The sequence below is a fragment of the Monodelphis domestica genome, chromosome 3 (assembly GCF_027887165.1).
Source record: "Monodelphis domestica isolate mMonDom1 chromosome 3, mMonDom1.pri, whole genome shotgun sequence".
Taxonomy (NCBI): domain Eukaryota; kingdom Metazoa; phylum Chordata; class Mammalia; order Didelphimorphia; family Didelphidae; genus Monodelphis; species Monodelphis domestica.
In genome coordinates, this window is record NC_077229.1 from 102,777,849 (window position 1) to 102,798,539 (window position 20,691).

At 41.7% G+C, this 20,691-nt stretch overlaps 1 protein-coding gene across 17 annotated transcripts in view; it reads left to right on the plus strand.

The window, feature by feature from the left end:
* Window positions 1-20,691, plus strand: part of HSF1 (heat shock transcription factor 1) — a 67,595-nt gene that overhangs the window by 25,597 nt on the left and 21,307 nt on the right. For all 17 annotated transcript variants that reach the window (XR_008917164.1, XR_008917163.1, XR_008917165.1 and 14 more), the window contains exons 2-4: window positions 2,589-2,697; window positions 8,767-8,903; window positions 9,734-9,858. Coding sequence is in view for 14 of the 17 variants with exons in the window: in XM_056820717.1 (XP_056676695.1) it covers window positions 2,589-2,697; window positions 8,767-8,903; window positions 9,734-9,858 (371 nt within the window). In the remaining 3 variants the exon portion in view is untranslated. The remainder of the gene's footprint in view (window positions 1-2,588; window positions 2,698-8,766; window positions 8,904-9,733; window positions 9,859-20,691) is intronic.

Sequence of the window (20,691 nt, forward strand, 5' to 3'; positions counted from 1 at the left end):
TTTTTTCATGCCACTATTCTACTAATATATTCTTCCACCTAATGTCAAATAATAGAGTACCATATCTGCCAAGAATCAAAATTGAGGATGAGCCAAAGAACAGTGGAGAGAGAGATAAATGATTGGCATAAATAAGCTATGCCATATTTTAATGTATAAGAAGTGTTATATGAGAGATGAATGCCAGAAATAAGAGATGGGCAGGTCCTGTAGCAAAAATAAAAGATAACGTAGTTTAAAGGGACTTGGCATTGTTATGTTCAGATGCAGAAGGAAGGCATGGTTTACTCTACCTTTGGAGAGAATATCCATACCAATGAAATCAGGTTCATTTAAACTACCCTTCTCCAAAGTCATCAGTGATCTTTTCATTCTAAATTCAATGGTCTTTTCTCAGACATCTTCCTCTCAATTGAAACTTTTGTCAATCACTTTTGCAGGTTCGTTGTACATATTTTGTCCCTTATACATAAGTGGATCCCAAGATTCTGTTCTGGGCCCTCTCTCTATTCTCTCTCCCAGTAACCTCATCACTCCTGAGCTCAGGCCCTGTATCTCCAACTGCCTGCTTGACATATCCCTCTAAATGATCTGTCAACATCTCCAAATGTCCAGAAAACAAATCATTTTCTCCCAACTTCTCTATTTCTCTCAAGTTCCCCATTCTTCTAGTCACTCTGATGTACAACCTAAGTCATCCTTAATTCTTCACCCTCAGTCTCCATATTCAGTCAGTTGTCAAGTGTCCTAGATTGAGTCTCCAACATTTCTTGGTTTCGTCCTCTTTTTTTCTTTCCACAGCCACCCCAAACAAGCTTTCATCCTCTCCCAGAGGTGTCACAACAACCTTATCTTTGGTCTCCCAGCCCTCAGCCTTATCTTTTTAATCCATCCTCCACACAGCTCCCCAATTGGTACCCTAAAGCACAGCTTTAGCTATGTCATCCTGCCTAGAAGGTTGGAATGGCTTTCTGAAATGCCCTGAATAAATACAAAAATATAAATAAAATACAAACTCCTCTGTTTGGAATTTCATACACTTCACAATTGGGCTCCAATCTGTTATTCAGAACCATTGATGTCTTATTCCCTCTCTTGTATTTTACACACACACCTCCACCCCCTACCAAACAATACTTCTGTGGCTTTCAGCAGACCCAGCATTCTTTTCCTCCTTGTCTCCATCCCTAGAACCTTCTGTTTGCTTCAAGACTCCAGGTCTACCTTCTACAAAAAGCCATCCTAATCTATTTGATAATGTCCCCTAATACATTAAAAATTTCTTGAAGGCAAGGACTGCCTCACATTTATTTTTATCTGTATTTATACTCACCAGTGCCTAAAACATAGTATGAAAGGTCTTAATAAATAAATGTCTTTTGTTTGTTGCTTGGAAATCCAAGGAGAATGTGGTTTTTTCATGAGTGGTACCAGGGAATCATTTCTTACTTGTGAGCTAGAAGCTTATGGTTTTGAGTTATTGCCATGTAACTAGGGAATGGTCAGCAGCCTGCCTGACAGAGGGGGAAAATGGAGCTAGGACAAGCCTTGCTTGTGAAAGAAAATTTAAGTTATAAATTGTGCCCCATTTACCTTCTGAGGCTTTGCCAAAAAGAAAATGTTCCGGCCAAGTGTTATAGACATTGTGATGTTTGATATTATTTACTTTCTACTTCGTGTATCAGAAAAGTATCTACCTTTTATTCCCCAAAACATTGTCATTGTTTTTCCTCCCAAATAGTTGAAATACAAATCTCATTTTCAGAGGCAGTTTGTCTCCAAGGACAGTGCTCTGGAAAAGAAAAAGCCTAAGGAAAAGGAGAGGTCCATTTCCCAGAGGAGGGAAACCTAGTGTTAAAAGCAAGCATTTAATTGCCTAAAATGTGTTAGCCTGACAGGAAGGAGAAAGGAAGGAAGGAACTAGCTTGTGCTAGATCTGAACTAAGGTCTTCCTGACTCTAGGCCCACTACTCTAAGCTGCCTCCCAGGAGCCCACCAAGCTTTCTGCAAGAGTCTGAAAATAACCTTCATTCTTTTCTAGGCTTTCCAAAGTTTACTGCCAGTCATGGCCTACATGCCATGAGTAATTGAGTTGTAGGCTGTGAGGTGACCTATGGCTTTCAGTTTGATTAATGGTATGGTCCATTTGGGTGCTTACAGTCAGTGAGCAATGGGGTCCATCACAGCACTGTGTATGAGAGGCCTTTAGCTGGAAAAGAACCAGAATGGTTCAGAATAGAACTGGAGCAGTCTCAAGAGAGAGCAATAGATTCATGGGGGTCATGCCAGATAGAACATTTCTGACTAAAAACTGTTTTCAAACAATACATGGACTTGCCTTTTAACTGAACTTTCTCCTAGCCCTTTGCTTTTAGTCTGGCTGTTATGGGGTTTGTGATCCTGCTTTACTCTGTCAATGTTACAGAGAAGATACTAGTGAATTATTTCTTTCTCAGGCTCCTAGACATACATACCTCCAATTGTCCCTAGGGCAGTCTGAGGGAGGGAAGGAAAATTAAAGACAAGGAAACATCCTATGCCCTGTCTCATAGCCATCACTAACTCCCCTCTGCTTTATTTCTCCACAGAGTGGGAATAGCTTCCATGTTTTTGACCAAGGCCAGTTTGCCAAGGAGGTGCTGCCAAAGTACTTCAAGCACAACAACATGGCCAGCTTCGTTCGGCAACTCAATATGTGTGAGTAATCCATTCTCCTAAGGGTAGCAGCCAGGCCCAAGCCACCACAAAGAGGACAGGCCAGAAGGATAGAGCTGGAAGAGGAAGGGAAGTGGGGGAGATGGAGGCTCTAGACTCCATGGAGGACCAGGTTGCTAGAGCTTACAGTCCCATTGGGGCACAAGGCTAGCACAGTGTTGTGAAGAAGAAAGAGGCCTGTCCAGGGCAGCTTCTGGTTCTGGCCCTGCTCCTACTGACCAACTGGCTAAGGATAACTTCTTGAACGCCTCTAGGTGAGGGATTCTCTGTCAAAAGAAAGACTTGCCTGGGTGATTTCTCAGGTCACTTCCAGTGCTAAAATACTGTGATTCTGGCAGCAGTCTCTAAGATGAAGTTCTGTGCCTTCAGCACTGTTTTCAGGGGTCCTGCAATTTTGCTCATGTGAGTCTTCCCAGCAGCTCATGGTCCATCCAGGCCTTCTCAGCAAAGCATAGATTAACCCTGCAGGGATAGCACAGCACCAACACATCAGAGACTTGTGAGGACCAGTGGAACATGTGACCTGTGCCATCAGCCATCCCTTGTTCTTGTCACACAGATGATCCAGCTCCTTGGAACACACAGCTCCCTCAGGGTGGGCTTTAATTTGCTTCTTGAATACAATTGTCCTACCAGCTCATTTGCTTCTAATAGAGGTTCTCTGGTGCCCTTTGAATAATGCAAAACTTTGGTTCCTTAGAGATAGAAAGTTCTAATATTCAGAATTGCTAAGAGAATATTTGTATTGAAAGTGGGTCTTCACACAAAATAATAGGAAATAAAGAAATAAGTATTTATTAAGCACCTACATGTACCAGACACTACACTGTGTGCTTTACAAATATTCTCTCATTTAATCTTCACAACAACCCTTTAAGATAGATACTATTTATTATTAACCTCATTTTACAGGAAACTGAGGCAGACAAAGATTAAGTGATTTACCTAGGGTCATATAGTTACTAAGTGTCTGGGGCAGGATTTGAATTCAGGTGTTTCTGACCCCAGCCCTAGCTTATAATTGTGGGATCATAAAAAGCCCAGCATGAGTTCTCAAATCACTGCCTTCTCCAGTTATAGATCCTGCTCATTATTCATCTGTAGCACCTGGAACAAATATATGTATTAATGAACTTTGTCAGTGGACTGACCATTAAACTGGTATCATGGTCTAGGTAGAAGGCATTTTTTTCAGCCATTTAGTTTTTCCTGAATTTGAGTCAGTCTCTTTAAGATCACAGTTCTCATTGAGGAAACTCCTCCCTATATGTTCTCTCTGGGATTTGATGAAGTCTGTACAGTATCATCCATAAGCTGGACCATCCCAAGGTCCTTACTGTATATTTTTAAAAATCTTTTCCATCTGGACTTTATTTTAAATATCCTCAACCAGAGGAGTTAGGTGGCTCAATGGATTGAGAACCAAACCTAGAGATGGGAGGTCCTGTTCAAAAGTGGCCTCAGACACTTCCTAGCAGTGTGACCCTGAGCAAGTCACTTAAACCCCATTACCGAGCCCTTACTGTTCTTCTGAAGCCTTGGAACCAATACACAGTATTGATTCTAAGACAGACAGTGAGGGTTTAAAGAAAATATCCTCACATTGTTACTTTTGGAAAAAAAGATATCTCCCTGTTTTATGGTTGTTGGTGTTGATCATTGATGTTGATAATCAGAGGAACATTTTTCAAGAAATCTTGTGTGATTTTAACATATACTTGAGAAATCCTTGTTGAGAGAGAGCTTTTAAGGCCATATTTGGATCTTGCTATGCCAAAGGCTTTTGTGGGGGTTTTGGTTTCTGTGTATTCCCTGTGATGTTTCACTAGTAACTATTTTTATCTCAGTTGCCTTTGGGGATATTAAAGTCATCTCTGATTTATTTTGTCATTCTTTTGTTTAGCCTTTCTAAAACTTCTTATAAATGTGTCCCTGAACTCCAGAGGAAACATGCTATCCGCCTCCTGATAGAAAAGCCGTGAACTCAGAGTATAGATAGATTATATTTGGAGGGGCATGGCCAACGTGAGAATTTGTTTTGTTTGACTATATGTACTTGTAAGAGTTTTTGTTTTTCTTGCTATCTCAATTGGGGAAAGGTAGTAGGTGATTGAGATTCTGAAAACAAAATTTTAATTTGATAATTTATGCTTTCAAGTTTATATAGTATCCAGCATAGATTTCTATGGTATATACCTGTTCTGATCCTTTCACTCTTCCTGGCTTTTCTTTTCCTTTCCTTTTCTTTGCCCTTTTTTTTTGGGGGGGGGAGGGGAGTGAGTAAGTAATAGGACTGAATTGTCCCTATTTTTCCCAGCTTGCAATTACAGTGGCCTCTCATGGGCCATATCCCAATAGTGATGGACTTAAAAGCTATAACCTGCTTCATTTTTCTCACCTGGGCCAATTGATCTATCCTTAAGTAGCTTGGAGACCTTCATTCAGCCTTTGTGGGGCTCACCTTATTGATACTTGTTGGGCTTTAGGCCAATTACAGCTTAGAACTCTTGGACTCAAGCAATCCACCAGCATCAGTCTCCCCAGTAGAAGGACCCAGCTAGACTTCACCTTTCTAAATGCCATGTCTGATTCATAACACTGAAGACTAAAGTTTTAGTATCCATTTGTGATGGTTCTTTTGACAGAGATTATGAAAATAGAACAGTATGAAAATTTTGACAAATTTGTTTCGTTTTGTCTATTGTGCTCCTGCCAACTTTGTCTATTAGTGTTCTTTGATTATGATTCATTGATTCCCAAGCCAAGTTTTCTGTAGACTTATTTTCACTTGCACTATTCTATAAAAAGCTATTGCATGTAATCTACTGTCCTCTTCCATCATAGTTTCCAACTAACTTTGTATTTTAAATTTGTGTTGTCCTTAACTGGCATGTCTATCTGTTTGACATTTGCTGACTAAGGCATTTTCAGACTGTTTTTGGCCACTTCCTTGTGGCAACTGTTTAACTCTAAAAGGAAATGGCAATACTTAGGATCAACATTTTATCTTCCATTTCTCTCTACACAGTGTCAAAGCTCATTTGAATAGATCAAGTTGAAGCCGTAGCTACATTCCCAGTGTCATCTTCTCACCTTTGACCTTTCTTCTAACTTGTTGATTTTGACCCTTGTTGTATCTCATCATTGTTCTGACTGTAACAGAGAGTTTATTCCTGTTTGATTCCCACATCACTAACCAGTTTCCTGTTTAAGTTATAGTCAGTTTTGTTTTTTGCAATATTTGATGCCCACCGGGACCAACACTTTCTGACTCTAGTTTGAAATAAAGTATTTGTGATATGTAGGTATAAAACGTCAAATAGTCTAGAAACTTTTGGCCATTTTCGTTTCTCAGCTCTGAAGTGTATTTTCCAACACATTTTTTGGTGTTTCTTTCCTCACTTATTAATTAGCCTGATGGATCAACTGATCAATAGTGACTACATCAAAAAGATGTTGAGGATCAACTTCTAGTTGAGGTCTTGAGTCCCCATTCCCACTAGCCCCACAGTGACAGGCCAATTTATTATAGCTGACCCAATCTAAATTAGTCATCTTCACACTATCCACATTCAGAGAAAAAACTGTGGGAGTAGAAACACAGAAGAAAAACAACGGCTTGATCACATGGGTTGATGGAGACCTGATTGGGGATGTAGATTCTAAATGAACATCCTAGTGCAAACATCAACAACATGGAAATAGGTCTTGATCAAGGACACATGTAAAACCCAGTGGAATTGTGCATAGGCTACGGAAAGGGGTGGTGGGAAGGGAGGGAAAAAATATGATTCTTGTAACCAAGGGAAAATGTTCTAAATTGACTAATTAAATAAAATTTTCAAAAAATAAATGTCATCTTCCCTCCTAGAAAATGTTTCAGGCCCACATATCAAAGAAGTACACCAGCAAGCAGGATATTGCCTCGTCACCGAGCCACACTGCCCACCCTTCTGTGTTGATTTAGGGTTTAGGTTTTTTAATACTCTCTCAGAAGAACTGGAAAGAAAACACTGGCATCTTGGCTTGGGACTTTGTCTTATGTTATATAATTGGCTTGAATAATTTTACCTTAAGGAGTAGGTGAGCTCAGGAGACTGAACATAAGCAACATAGATGAGATAATATTCTTTCTGAAGGGAAAAGGAGGTACAGCAATTACCATGAAGAATGGTATATATAAGAGGTGTCAGTGTGCAGACTAGGAATTCCACTGTCTTCCTTCACATTAAGAGCATCAAACAAAACTGAGGTTGACTTGGGAAGAGCTTGTCAGCATCTTCTCAGAATTCCTCAACATCTTATAAACAAATTGCCACAAAAAGCAAATATCTTCATTGTGATCTTTTTGCTCAGGTTCATCATGAGTACTACAAGATATGATGGCCAGGTGTCCCATGACATGTTTTCTGTTGCCTTTAGATATATAACAAAACCAGCTCCTTTGCTCCCCAGGCAGAATCTTTGAGCTAGTCTTCCATTTGGCTGCAACTTCCTTTTGTTTTTTGTTTATTACCATACATGTTTAATACAAGTATTAATATGATTATCTTCTTTATAATAGTGTGTCAGTTCAGTGGTTACTGAATATGCATTTATGTTCATAAAGAGGGCAGAAATGAGAAGTGATAGCACTCAACCCTCTTCTCTGCCATCATCACAGTAGAAACAGAAGGGGACAGCATAGGCTTACGGACCAGTTTTTATTTTTGTTTCTTAAGTGCTGTGGTCAAAGGATTCATCATATAGCTTTCAGTCTACTCCACTCTTAGTTTAGTTAATCCTTGATCAGCAGAGTCTGTTGCCAGGACCTTTTGATACTAAGCTTTTCCAGATTGATGCTTTGCTTGCACAGCCTTCAGAAACTCAAGAGTCACACTTCACACAACAGTCAGTCATTTGTAGAACAGAAGTGTTAGTACCACAAACATTTCTTAAGTTTTACTTAACATTGCAGCTGGGTGGCCCAGTGTATAGCGAACCAGGCCTAGAGACAGAAGATCCTGGGTTCAAATGTGGCCTCAGATACTTCTTAGCTGTGTGACCCTGGGCAAGTCACTTAACTTCCATTGTAGACTCCTACCATTCTTCTGCCTTGGAACCAATACACAGTATTGATTTTAATACAGAAGGTAAAGGGGTTTTTTGGGGGTGGGGGGTGGTGGTTTTTTTTGTTTTAAGTTTTACTTAAGATAACATGTCTTAGGACATTAGCTAGATAGAGAGCTAGGCCTAGAGTCAAAAAGGCCTGATCTCAAGACAATTCCTAGCTGTATTACCCTGGGCAAGTCATTTAACCTGATTACCTAGTTCTGTATTGGGGTTGATAATAAGATAGACGATAAGGTTTAAAAAAAAAGGCTCCATGTCTTAAATGTAGGAATACAGATCATATTCTTTATAGGATAGGGACATCAACAAGATCTGGAGTTGTCAAGAATTTGAGGGAGAAGTTACAACCTAAGCCTGAGCCTGAAGGCTAAATAGGACTTAGACAGAGAGAGGAGAAAGTCTGGAAAGATTTTCTAGCTAATCCTGAATGGTAGAGTTAGGATTCAAAAATATTTTGACAAGCAAGAACATTGGGCCAGATCTAATAAGATGAAATTTAATAAGGATAAACATAAAGTATTAATACTTAGGCTCAAAACTCAACTTCATAAGTACAAGATAGATGTATGTGGATAAGTAACATCTCATCTGAAAAATATCTGAGGATTTTAATGAACTGAATAATGATATGAGTCAGCAATGTAATGCAGAAGCCAAGAAAACAAAGGTAAATGTTAACTGCAGTAGGAGAGGCCCAGGCCTTCCCTAGGGCAATAGCCTTTCTGTGCCTCATCCCCATCCTAGTCAGACCTATCTGAAGCCTTGTGTACAATATGGAAAGGACACTGATGCAGCCGGGCCTCCCTCCCCATCACTGGCCAGGGGCCTTTGTTAAGTGCCGAAGGCTCTTGCGCTGGTTTCTACTTCCTCCATGGCATGGAAAGGGATGCATAGATGCCCCAGACATTTGTTTCTCTTCCTCTCTTTCTTATGATACAGATGGTTTTCGGAAAGTTGTCCACATTGAACAAGGTGGCCTGGTAAAGCCGGAGCGAGATGACACCGAGTTTCAGCACCCATTCTTTATCCGAGGCCAGGAACAGCTCCTAGAGAACATCAAGAGGAAAGTAACCAGTGTGAGTCCCTCTGCCTCCCTCCTACTCTTGCTGGATTCCATCAGCCCACCCCAGTGTAGGCAGACCTCCCCCACCCCTCCCTCTTTGGAGGAGGCTATGAAGACAGAGGTAGTGTCCAAGCCAAGGTGAAGGCACTCTTTCTTCCTCCTCCCTCCACTACTGAGCTACATCATCTCCATAGGAAACTCCCTTCCCAAAGAATTTCAGAATTACACCAGACCCTGAGTCAAGTCTGGAGTCTCTGGTTTGGGTGCAGAAAAGCCACTGACAGAGCAAAAGTGATACCTGGGCTTCCTCTCTTCGCCTTCCCGATATGTATGGATGAGGGCAAGTCAGAATCAGGAGTCCTAGAATGTTGTGAGTGGGAGGCAGCCCATTAAAGCTTACCATGCTATGTTATTATGTAGCCAGAGAAGCATTCCCTGCTCCTGCTAGAAATGGAGGCAGCATCTAAGCTAGCTTAGGGCTAAGGAAGAGCTCCAGAAACCCCAAGCCTCATTGTGTCCCTCCCCATAATGCCTTTAGCTGATGTAATGGGCAGCTGCCATTCAGAGCCAGAAGTGGTTAGTCTAAAGTTAAGAATTCCTGGCACACTCCCTTCTCATTAGCTCAGTGGTTAGTTTGCTTCTGCACCCAGGAACTGGAAAGTGAGATGTCTCTGTGGGTGAGAGAGAGAGAGAGAGAGAGAGAGAGAGAGAGAGAGAGAGAGAGAGAGAGAGAGCGTACACGTGTGTGTATGTACACGTGTGTGTGTGTATGTGTACACATACATGGCCATCCTTGGAATAGAAGGGGGGCCTCACTAACAGTCCGTCTTCTTGGACCCCCAGGTCTCCAGCATAAAGCACGAGGACATAAAGGTCCGACAAGACAATGTCACCAAGCTGCTAACAGATGTTCAGATGATGAAGGGCAAACAGGAGAGTATGGACTCAAAGCTTATAGCCATGAAACAGTAAGTACCTGGGGAAGGGAGGGGGGTGCACAGGGCTATCTACTTGGAAATTGTAACCATACGGAAGTATTCCTGGATTTGGGGAAGAGAGTGGGGTCATGAGCCATTTGGGAAGAAGTTAGATTTGTCCTTCCCTCCCTCTCCCCAACTCCACTGAGAGCTGCTCTTATCTGACAAAGTGATGGGAAGACCATGTACTCAGGCCTCAGTTAGCACCACAGCCCTATTGCACTGCTCTGCCACTGCCTTATAATTGGGGGAGCCATCTAAAATGCAGATAGCACCTCCTTTCTCATCCTGGGGCTTTTATGCCAGCTCCCATTCTTCTCTCCCTCCCCATTCACCCCAGCACCATCATTTTGGGCCTTGGAGTTTACCCTATCATTCTTTTTTTTTTAACTCTTACCTCCTGTCTTACAATCAATACTAAGTATCAGTTCCAAGGCAGATGAGCTGTAAGGGTTAGGCACTTGGGGTTATATGATTTTCCCAGGGTCACACAGCTAGAAAGTATCTGAGGTCAGTTTTGAACCTAGCTCTTCCCATCTTCAAGAAGGAGCAAGAGTACCTCCCCAATAGAGTAATAGAGTAATTTTTTAGCTTCACTTTGGGATTACAAAGGTAGCCACTCCCTGGGAACTAGAGAGGAACAGTGCCCAAAGGGACCTTCAATCTGTCAGATACAAGTTTTGGAAGAGGAATGGGCCATCTACAACTGCTGTCTGCCTCCTAAAACTGAGATAGAGCAAAGCCCTGAATGTGTTAGTAACAGGAATAGCTTCAGTTCTTTACAGAAAAGAAAGTCTGTTTGGTTTTGGTCTCTAGTTATTTGTCATTTCTCGTAAGTTATGAGTCAGTGCTCTGCAATGAAGATTTGCGCCTTGGGGCAAGCAACCAGGGAACAGCTGTTCCTACCTTAATTCTTCCAACTCAGAAAGACAGGTACACTCTGCTGCTATCAGTCTTCTAGAGTGACCTGCAGGCTTCCCAATAGAGAAATATTCTCTGCCACATTGGGACATGACCAGGTCATGAAAGCACTGATAAGGGTCCTGTGACTTGATCCAAAGTAAATCCTTCCACCACCACCACCCCAAGTCTTCCCTATATCTTTATCCTTCTACTTTATCTACATTCTGTGTTCCAGCCACACAGAAGAAAACATAATTTGTTTTTTTCCACATCCACCTCTATTCATTCTGCTCCCTACATCTGGAATGCCCTATTCTACCTTTTGAAATATCTCCCCTTCAAGGCCCAACCCAAATGCTGCCTCCTTCAGGAAACCTTTCTTCATCACCCACAATGAAAAATGTTCTCTCCTTCCATTGTCTTAAGCAGACCTAATAGTTATTTCTGTATATGTTTGATCTCCTCTCCTCCCTGCCATGAGCTCCCTAAGGGCCAGGACATGGACTTGTTCATTTTGGCATCAACAGGTTATATTTCACTACAGGGATCTTTGCAAATAACAAGCATCCACAAGTGTTTGTTGATTGAATTAATAACAGTGATATTTTTATAAATGAGTCTGACAAGAGTGCATCATGACTCAGAGTGGGGAAAGAAGGAAATTTAATACCTTCATTGAGCCCTTTGCACCCGTCATTCTACAAGCATTTATTATGTGCTGGGAATACAAAGGCCAAAAAAAACATAGTCCCTGCCCTTAATTAATTCACATCCTAATTGGGTAGGGGGTGGTAAGATATCATACACACAACATTGTACATACAAGCTCTGTACTGAATAAACAGAAGTTCCTCTTAAAGGGAGGGTGCTCGCATTAAAGTCCCAACAGTGAGGACAATGGGGGAGAGCACTGGATAAAGACTGAAGAGTCTGGTGTTTTGCTCTTAAGAGTCTCTGCCATTGACTAGGTCTGTGATTTTGGACAGGTTGCTTTTTTCTCTCTGGATCTATTTTATCACTCATATGAAAGTATTAGGCTAAGTATTTCTTCCAGTTCTAACTCTGTGAGTACTAAGAAATCTGCAATAGATTTCATAGGCCAATAACAGGATATAGTAGGGAGTTAAATAAATGTTTTGTCAAACTGAATTAGAAAATTGTTTCCTCTATCCCCTTTTTATAGATGAGAAAACTGAGGTCCAGAGAAAGAAAGTAACTTGTCCAAGGTTATATAGGTAGTGATTCGCAGAAATGGATTTTAACCCAAGGCCTCTGACTCAGAGAGCAGTAATCCAGTCTTCTCCTGCCTCTCCTTTCCAAAGAAGTAAGAGCAGGGCTTAACAGCAAACTAGATAAAGAGAGGAAATGAAGGAGAGAGAAAAGATTATATCACTCATTGTGTCCTGCCTACAAGATTGGAGATTGGATAGCAACTCTAGTAGACTGAAACCCAAGAGTCTGCATGATGGTGGCAGCAGCTGCTGTATTTCTCCCATTCTGCCCTTAGTGGCCTTTAGCTCTAGCAAGAATTTCAGAACATCCACGATTTAAAGCTGGAGGGCCTAGAAGACCAGTCCAGCCTAATGCCCAAACAGTGGGCCTCACCCATGGTCACATGGAGATGTCCCTGGGGCAGGATTGGATCTCTAATCCTCCTGCTTTTGTGCCTTGCTACCTCCCAAGCTCAGACTTCTTTGCCCAGCACTTAAGAATCTCTGCAGTCTTATCCTGCCAGCCTTGCTTTCAAATCTTATATTTTTCATGTGTACATACTCTAAGCTACAGTCAGAATAGAGATTACTCACTTTGCTTAAAAATATGGCATGCACATTCCTGCCTTCATGTCTAGAATGTTCTCCTTTCTCCTCTCCCCTCCTTATTAATTATGCATTATAGAACATTTGAGAACTTTTTTTCTGGGTGGAGCCTTAGAGTGCATCTACTCATGGGTTCATACATTTATAGCTCATAGAAACCTTTGAGTTGATATGGCCCAAAGCCTCCATGGACCCCACAGTAATTATGCTCTAGAGTGATAGAGACATGAAGAGAGAGAGGTTTTGCAGGACTTATGGGCCAAGATGCAGGGCTGGAGACCTAGCTCTAGATGTCAGACAAGAGAAGATTCCAACAGACTGTTCACAGGAAGGCAGTTGGGAGTTTTTGCTGGCCACACTGAGAGGAGAAACTTGGCTTTTGGACTTTGTCTCTGACTGGAAGTCACTCTCTCTCTCTCTCTCTCTCTCCCTGGAGGTTTGAAGCTGACTGAAAGACCTTTGTGAGACTAACTTGGTTTGGGGGGTTTCTCTGGCTCTGAGCTGTTGGAAGTTGACACTGAGAAGAGAAACTTGGCTTTTGGGACTTGGTCTCTGTCTCTCTAGCTCTGAGCAGTGGAAGCTGACCGGGGAGAAGCTTTTGAGTTGGTAGTCTATTTGAGAGTTGAGCTGACCAGGAGAAAACTGAGAGACTTTGAACTTTGTTTTTCTCTGGGGTTGAAGCTGAGAAAGGAGACCAGCCAGGCTGAATTTGTGAAGAAGAAAGAAGATTTTGAAAAGCCTGCTATCCTCCATCTTCCTGTCTAAGATTCACACTTGTGACTCCCCAATTTTATCTCATTTAGATTAGGGAAATCCTTATCTCTCTTACCTCAGTTTCCCATTCTGTTATCCCAATAAACCCCTTGTCTTGAAAAAGGAAAAGAAAAGAGAATCTTTATAGTTTACTCAAGTGGGGAGGGAAGGAGCCAAAGGCTTCAAGGAGAACTGGGTGGAGAGGGTTGGAAAAGGGAGGGAGTGAAGGGGGGAGGAGGTTAGGAATTTGATTAATCCATCAGCCATCAGTAGGATCAATAGGCAGAACCCCAGAGTAAACCCCAGAGCAGTATCCCCTGTGTACCAGTATCCCTCAGCATTTCTCTGTTCTACCTCCATTACAAATAAGCAGCCTCAGGTTCCCTTAGCAGTTCTCTCTAGTCACAGCCAGCCAGAGAACAACAGTTTATTTCTCTATTTCAACAAGTAATAGTTTCTTCAGTTTACTCTTCTATTTCACTAGCCCAATATTACATTTTTAAGCAAACTCCCTTGATTAAAAGAAGATGCCACTTTGGCCCAGAGAGGTTAGTTCAAAGTCACACAGGTCATAAGTGACTTAACCAAATTTTGAACCTAGTCTTCTAACTCCAGATCTTGGGCTCTTTCTGTTATAATATATCTCCTTTAGCAGTTATCAGTATTCTGAAGGGCCAAAGAGTAATAAATCCCTTGAGATGGATCTATAAAGTAGCAGAAGGGTTAAGGAAGAGAGGTCTTTTGGCTCCCAAACAGGGCCAGGGCAAAGAGGATCATAAATGCTGACACTGCAAAAAGTCATGGCGACCTGAGAAAACAATCCTAAAGATAGGAATGGGCTTGTCACACAGGGAATTAATGGCAGAATGAGGACTTACAGCCCAGCCCAGTGCACTGTTGTCAAGAAGATGCCTTAGCCCGGGTGGCCTTCTGCCTCCTTTTCTCCCCACCACCTACCCAATTCTTTTCTTTTCTGACCTGCCCTGTACCCGTCTCTGCACTCCTCAATTCTCTCTCCTGCCATTACTCCACACTGGCTATACTTTCCAGCGTTCCCTAACTCTTGTGGATTGAATCAGTTCAATTCTGCACTGCCCTCTGCTCACCACCTTGCCCTCTGATCCTTCCAGACCTGGCTTATTTCCTGTCTTCTGTAGGAGGTCTTTCCCTCCACCCGCTGCCAGAGCCTTCCTGCCTGAGGTAGCTTTCCTCTTAGACAGGTTATCTCTTCTCATATTTAGTTTTTTGTGTGTTGTCTCCCTCGTTGGCATCTTAGCCCCCTGAGGATAAGCGATTCATAAACATATATTAACTATCTTCCCTCACCTGCTCATGCTCTTGGCTTCCTCTCTTAGAGAGGCTCCACAGCATTTCCCTGTTCTCCTCCCTTCCCCAATAGAGCTAGAGGGCAGCAGGACTTGGGCATGCATAGGAAATACTTATAGTGAAGGACTTGGATATCCTCTGCCCTGTCCAAGGAAGGGCCCTTAGGTAACCAAGGCATCCAGTGACCATCCTTATGGCTATGATATGGCTAAGAGCCATCTTTCAGACTGACCTTGGGCTCTCTCCTGCATGCCCTTTGGGGAGTCGCTACTACTAGCCATATCTAGCTAGATAGTGAAGTAGATATCGAGCTGAGCTTAAGGGTCTGGAAGACCCTAGACAAGATCTTAATTTATCCTATGCCTCAGTTTCTTCATCTGTAAGAGGAAGTTAATAATAGTGCCTACCTCACAGAGTTGCTGTGAAGATCAAATGAGAAAATTCAGAGAATTTGCCAACCTTAAAGCAGTCTTTAAATGTTAGCTATTATATCAAACATCTGTCCTTCAAAGCTTATACTTTTCCCCCATATGCATCAAGTCCAAAACATTATTTTTCTTCCACTCTGTGTTCCAAGCGTCTTTTTGTTATTCCATTGCCATAGATGCTGTAACCTCTCTCAGATCAGAAATTCCCCACCAAAGGCATTGTCCCTCTAATTACTATACAGCCCCTAGAGAAAGCCCTCATGCCACATACTCCATAGAACAGCTGAGTCTTGGTGAACTAGAGAAAGTGGAATATTTCCCCTAAAACTCAGTTGCTGTAAGGATGAAATTCATTTGGAGAACTTTCTCTTAGATCTGGTTTTTTGAGCCCAGACCATACTCCATTACTGTGAATTCCCTCAGCCACATACATACCCAGGTCTGAACTTCCTGGGATGTTCCTTCATCTTCCTTAGCCTTTGGCATGTGTGTGTGTTTCCCCACTTAAGCAGCTCTCCCTATATTTCCACCTATTCTTCAACTTTTCACCTGAAAGACCAGAAGAGTCCTAAGCACATTTGGAGTTTTCCTTCAGGCAGCCTTTGTTCCCTAAGTAAAAAGTTTGCCCCACCCAGAGGTCCTTGATTCCATCTGCCGCCATAACTGAGTGATGAGGAAATATAATCAGAGCCCGCACAGCCCACCCCCATTTCCAGTGACATGTCCTTGATCTCCTCTACCACCCGTGCCTAGTCATTTCTTTCTCACATGCATTCACATTTGGATAAGGAACTTCTTGGTGTCTTACAACCTCCTGACAAGCACTCATATGAGGTCTAACTAAGCAGTCAGACCATACCTTTTGATGCCCTTGCTCCCAAGCCACAAATATAGCCTGAAGTGGAACCAGGACATTTTCCCCTAGCCCTCTAAAGTTCCTAATCAGGGGCTTCACCTGTTGGCTCTTAAACATTCCCCAAAAAGTTAATTTAAAAATCCTTTCACCAGCTCATTCTTTACAGAGCCTTGTAGAAAGAGTAAAGACAGTTGGTTCCCTCAAATCCCATTTTTGGTGCCAGACCCTCTGAAATTCCTGACCCTACTAGGCTTAGGTTGCAGCTGAAAGCACTGAGGAATGGATATGAAGGTTCTGGATTTCCTTAGAGAATAGCTATGAGATCCATGAGGAATTTCATGTCCATATGGGTTGAGGCAATGTCCTTCTTGGACATAGAGCAGGGGATTAAATAAAATTTAGGGCTCACTCCCTATGACTCTTTTGGCTAAGACAATGGTATGTTAAGATCTAGAGGACCTCAGCTTCCCTCTACCCCCGCCCAAAAAAACATTGTAAAGCTCTAGAAATTCACAAATAGAAGTGTTAATAAAGAAAACCAAAGAAAAATGGCTAGAAACTCCTTTCAGTCCAGAACTACACAAGAAGACAATCAGAAACCTGTTTAAGTTCTGAGTTTAATTAGTCTCCAGAGTAGTATAGCAACTGGACCCATAGCAGGAGACAGTACCAGAGCAGCACTGGGTCTGACAGGAGGCTCAATAGATGTCTGACTAGGGAGCCATTAGGATCAAAGGAATAGAGTCAGTTTGAGATCAGGACTAGGTAAGGAAAGAGATGTGGGCCAAAGCCAAAACCTAAATCAAGCCACCAGGAGAATAAGTCAAAACCCAAAAATAAGGAGGGCAGAACTTAGTCTCAGCCACCACATCCAAGACCGAGTAAGGGCCTGCCTACACCATGCAAAAGGAACAATGATAAATAATAACACCAGCATTTATTGTAGCACTTTAAGGTTTGTAAAGCACTTTACATGTATCATTTCATTTGATACTCAAAAGTCCTGTGAGGTAGTAAGTGCTATTATCCTTCCCCATTTTACAGATGAGCAAACAGTCTGAAAAAAGGTTGACTAACCCATGGTTATACAGGTATTAAGCATTTAAAATAGGATTCAAACTCAAGGCATCCTAACTCCAAAGCCACTGGACCACTTTTGTATAGGAGGGAACAGAGTCTGACTCAGCCAAAAGGCCTCAGCCCAGAAACTGAGGCTGGAGAAGAAAATGCCAAACAAAATGAAGAAATGGCCAAAATATAGCCTTAGAGAAAACAAGGACCTAGTCACAAGGATGAGAAGATCCCCTAAAGCTAGAAGTAAGTGAGAGAAAAAGATGTCATGTTAAATGAGAGCTAGGGAAGAGAGAATGGAGAGCTTAGAATTGAAGGGAGTCAGCAGCTGGGTGACTCAATGGATTGAGAGCCAGGCCTAGAGATGGGAGGTCCTGGGTTCATTTCCTAGCTGTGTGACCCTGGGTAAGTCACTTAACCCCTATTACTTAGCCCTACCTAAATCTGCCTTGAAACCAATATACAGTATTGTGTGCTTTCATCACTATGTGTTAAAAAGGTTTTTAATTTTAAAAATGAAATTTTTTAAAAGGGGGTAGGAGCAGCTGGGTAACTCAAAAGATGAAAAATAAGGGTTTTGGTGTTTTTTTAATGGATCTTCAGTAGAATTGAGATCTTTAAATTGGCTTAAAGAGCTATGTAGAAGCTTCGAAATGCAAACAGTTGTCAGAGAAAAATTAGAGAGAACATTTGGAAGAGGCAATAATGATGAAGTGCTAACATTCTAATGTTACAATACATTAGATACAAAATGTCCCTTCAGACTTCTAATGTCTAGGATGATAGAGGATCATGGAAATAAACAAAGGGCCTTGGACTAGTTCTCTTCTGTTTTAGTAATCTTAAGAAGAAAGAAAAAATATGGGAAAAGGAAATATACCAGGGAAGAAAGGAAAAAAAAGAAGGAGGAAGAGCTTACTATCTCCAGTACTAAGAGTAAGGGAGTAAGAGAAATGTACAAAGTCCACTCATTTTCATCTGAACCAGACACAGCGGGATTGAGTACATGGCATGTGCACATATAAGCACATACCCAACATGCAGAGTTTGTGGTGAAAATACATTGAATTCATAAGAAAACTGGAAGATTTGAATCTAAAGGAAAAGATAATCTGAGTACAAGGAGAAATCATCAGTGAAACTCTTAAGTCAGTGTGCCGCTTTTAGACCTAGGTAACAAATTTAAGAACCTTAATAGAATCTTAGAAAAGTTAGAGATAATCTCTGGCCATTATTGAATGGGAACAAAAAAGATTCTATATATAACCTTTACCAAAAATTGACTGTGGTGCATAAAACCTTATAAACAAATGCAGAAATGTTAAGACACATCCTTTACTCATAGCAGTGCAATGAAATAAAAGCAGATTCAATAAAAAGCCATTAAAGAAAGAATTAAAAATTAATTGGAAGGGGCAACTGAGTAGTTCAAAGGATAGAGAGCCCCATCTAGAGACGGTAGGACCTGGGTTCCAGTGTGGCCCCAGACCCTTCTCATTGTATGACCCTGGGCAATTCACTTTAACCCTTCTTCTGCCTTAGAACCAATATTTAGTATCAATTCTAAGAAGATATGGGTTTTAAACCCTTACCTTCCGTCTTGGAGCCAATACTATGTATTGGCTCCAAGGCAGAAGAGTAGTAAGGGCTAGGCAATGGGGGTCAAGTGACTTGCCCAAGGTCACACAGCTGGGAAGTGTCTGAGGTCAGATTTGAACCTAGGACCTCCCATCTCTAGGCCTGGCTCTCAATCCTCTGAGCTACCCAGCTGCCCCCTGTTTTAAAATTTTTAATTGGAGACTGATCCTAAAGAATTAATTGGTGGGTCAAATCACAAATCATAGAAAAATAGAAAAGTTCATCGGGGGCAGCTGGGTGGCTCAGTGGATTGAGAACCAGGCCTAGAGACATATTCAGATGTGGCCTCAGACACTTCCTAGCTGTGTGACCCTGGGCAAGTCACTTGAGCCCCATTGCCTAGCCCTTACCACTCTTCTGCCTTACAGAAGGTAAGGGTTATTAAAAAAAGAAGAAAAAAGTTCATCAGAGAAAGTGGCAATGAGCCAACATCACAAAACTTTGGAGAGGCATTCAAAGCATGCCTTTAAAGAAAGATATACCTTTTTTGAATGTTTTCATCAGCAAAAAAGAAAAAATCGCCGAATAGGGCATGTAACTAAAAATTGAAACCTTAAGGTCCAGTTTAACACCGATTGGGAATTCTAAAGAACAAATAAGTTATTGACAAATTTGAAGCAAAAATACTATTTAGTTAATGAAGCTAGAAACTTTAAATATTTTTATTCTGTACTTTACCCCAACAAAAAAAAGAGTTAGGTATGAAACCCTGAATCCCTATTCCATTCCATTTGTTGTTATTGTTTAAGTCTGTATTTCCCTCAAACTTTAGTTCTCCTTTGCCCTTTAAACATGTTTCAATGGCCCTCCACTTGTTTCTTCTGTGTCACCATCACTACCATACCCCTCCTCCCCTTTAAAAATAGAATAGGGGAGAATCCTTACTTAGAAAAAGTCAAGAAAAACAATTGCAATCAGTCAAAAAGCATTAAGTACCTGCTGTGTGCTGAAGCACTATACTAAGCACTCGGTGTTTAAAGACCCCCTCCCCCTCCTCCCCATCTCGACCCCCCCTCAAAAAAACAAACTTGCTATTGGGGAGATTACAGTTTAATGGAGTAAACAGCATGCAAACAACTGGGGGGAAAAAACCCCAAGATACATGCAGAATAAGTGATGATGTCATGATGATGAAGACACTTAGGAAAGGTTACTTGTACAAGAGAGGATTTTAGCTGAGACTTGCGGAAGAGAATTCTTGATGTAGAAGGAAGGACAGCCAATAAAATTGTCAGATATGGGGAGATGGAGCATCTTGTTCTAGGGACCATAAGGAGGCCAGGTCACTGGACTGAATATGCCATAGAATAAGATGCCTTCAGGTGTCCACACACTCCCTCTCTGCCTATCCCCTCTTTCTTTCTCCTTTCCTCTAATTTCCTTTTGTGTTGTCTTCCCCTATTAGATTGTAAGTTTCTCGAGGATAGTAACCTTGTTTGTAGCCCCAACATATAGCACAGTGTCTGCCACATAGCAAGCATTTAATGTTCATTGAATCAAATTCAGTCAGGAAGACAGGTTCAAGTCCATCCTGAGACACTTATTAGTAGCTATATGATCCTGGACAAGTCAGACTTCCAGATATTTGCTCATCTGTAAAATGGGGATAATAATAGCACCAACCTCCCATCTACTATGTAGATGATGAATGTGGTGTAAGAGTAAGCAATAGAGGGTGACATTTAGATTACAAGCCTAGGTGACTGTGAGAATAGCAGTAGAATCATGACCACATTGTATGGCTGTCATCTTCTAAGAATGTGCTTCTACCTCTCTAACCCCAGCCCCTTGTTTGCCTGTGTTCTTGTGGAGCTTTCCTCTGATCTGACCACCCAAGCTGACTCAGATGCTGTCATCCTCTGCAATTTCTCTTTCTGATCCCAAAACATAGGCATATGCATGATCACATTCACACAAGTACTCCCAGATGCTAATCTTTAACTGCTCATTGGCAGCCCACAGTGCTGGGATACTGGCAGGACTATACAGCCCTTACATCCTGAATTTTTTGGTTTCGTTTTATTTGGAAGCT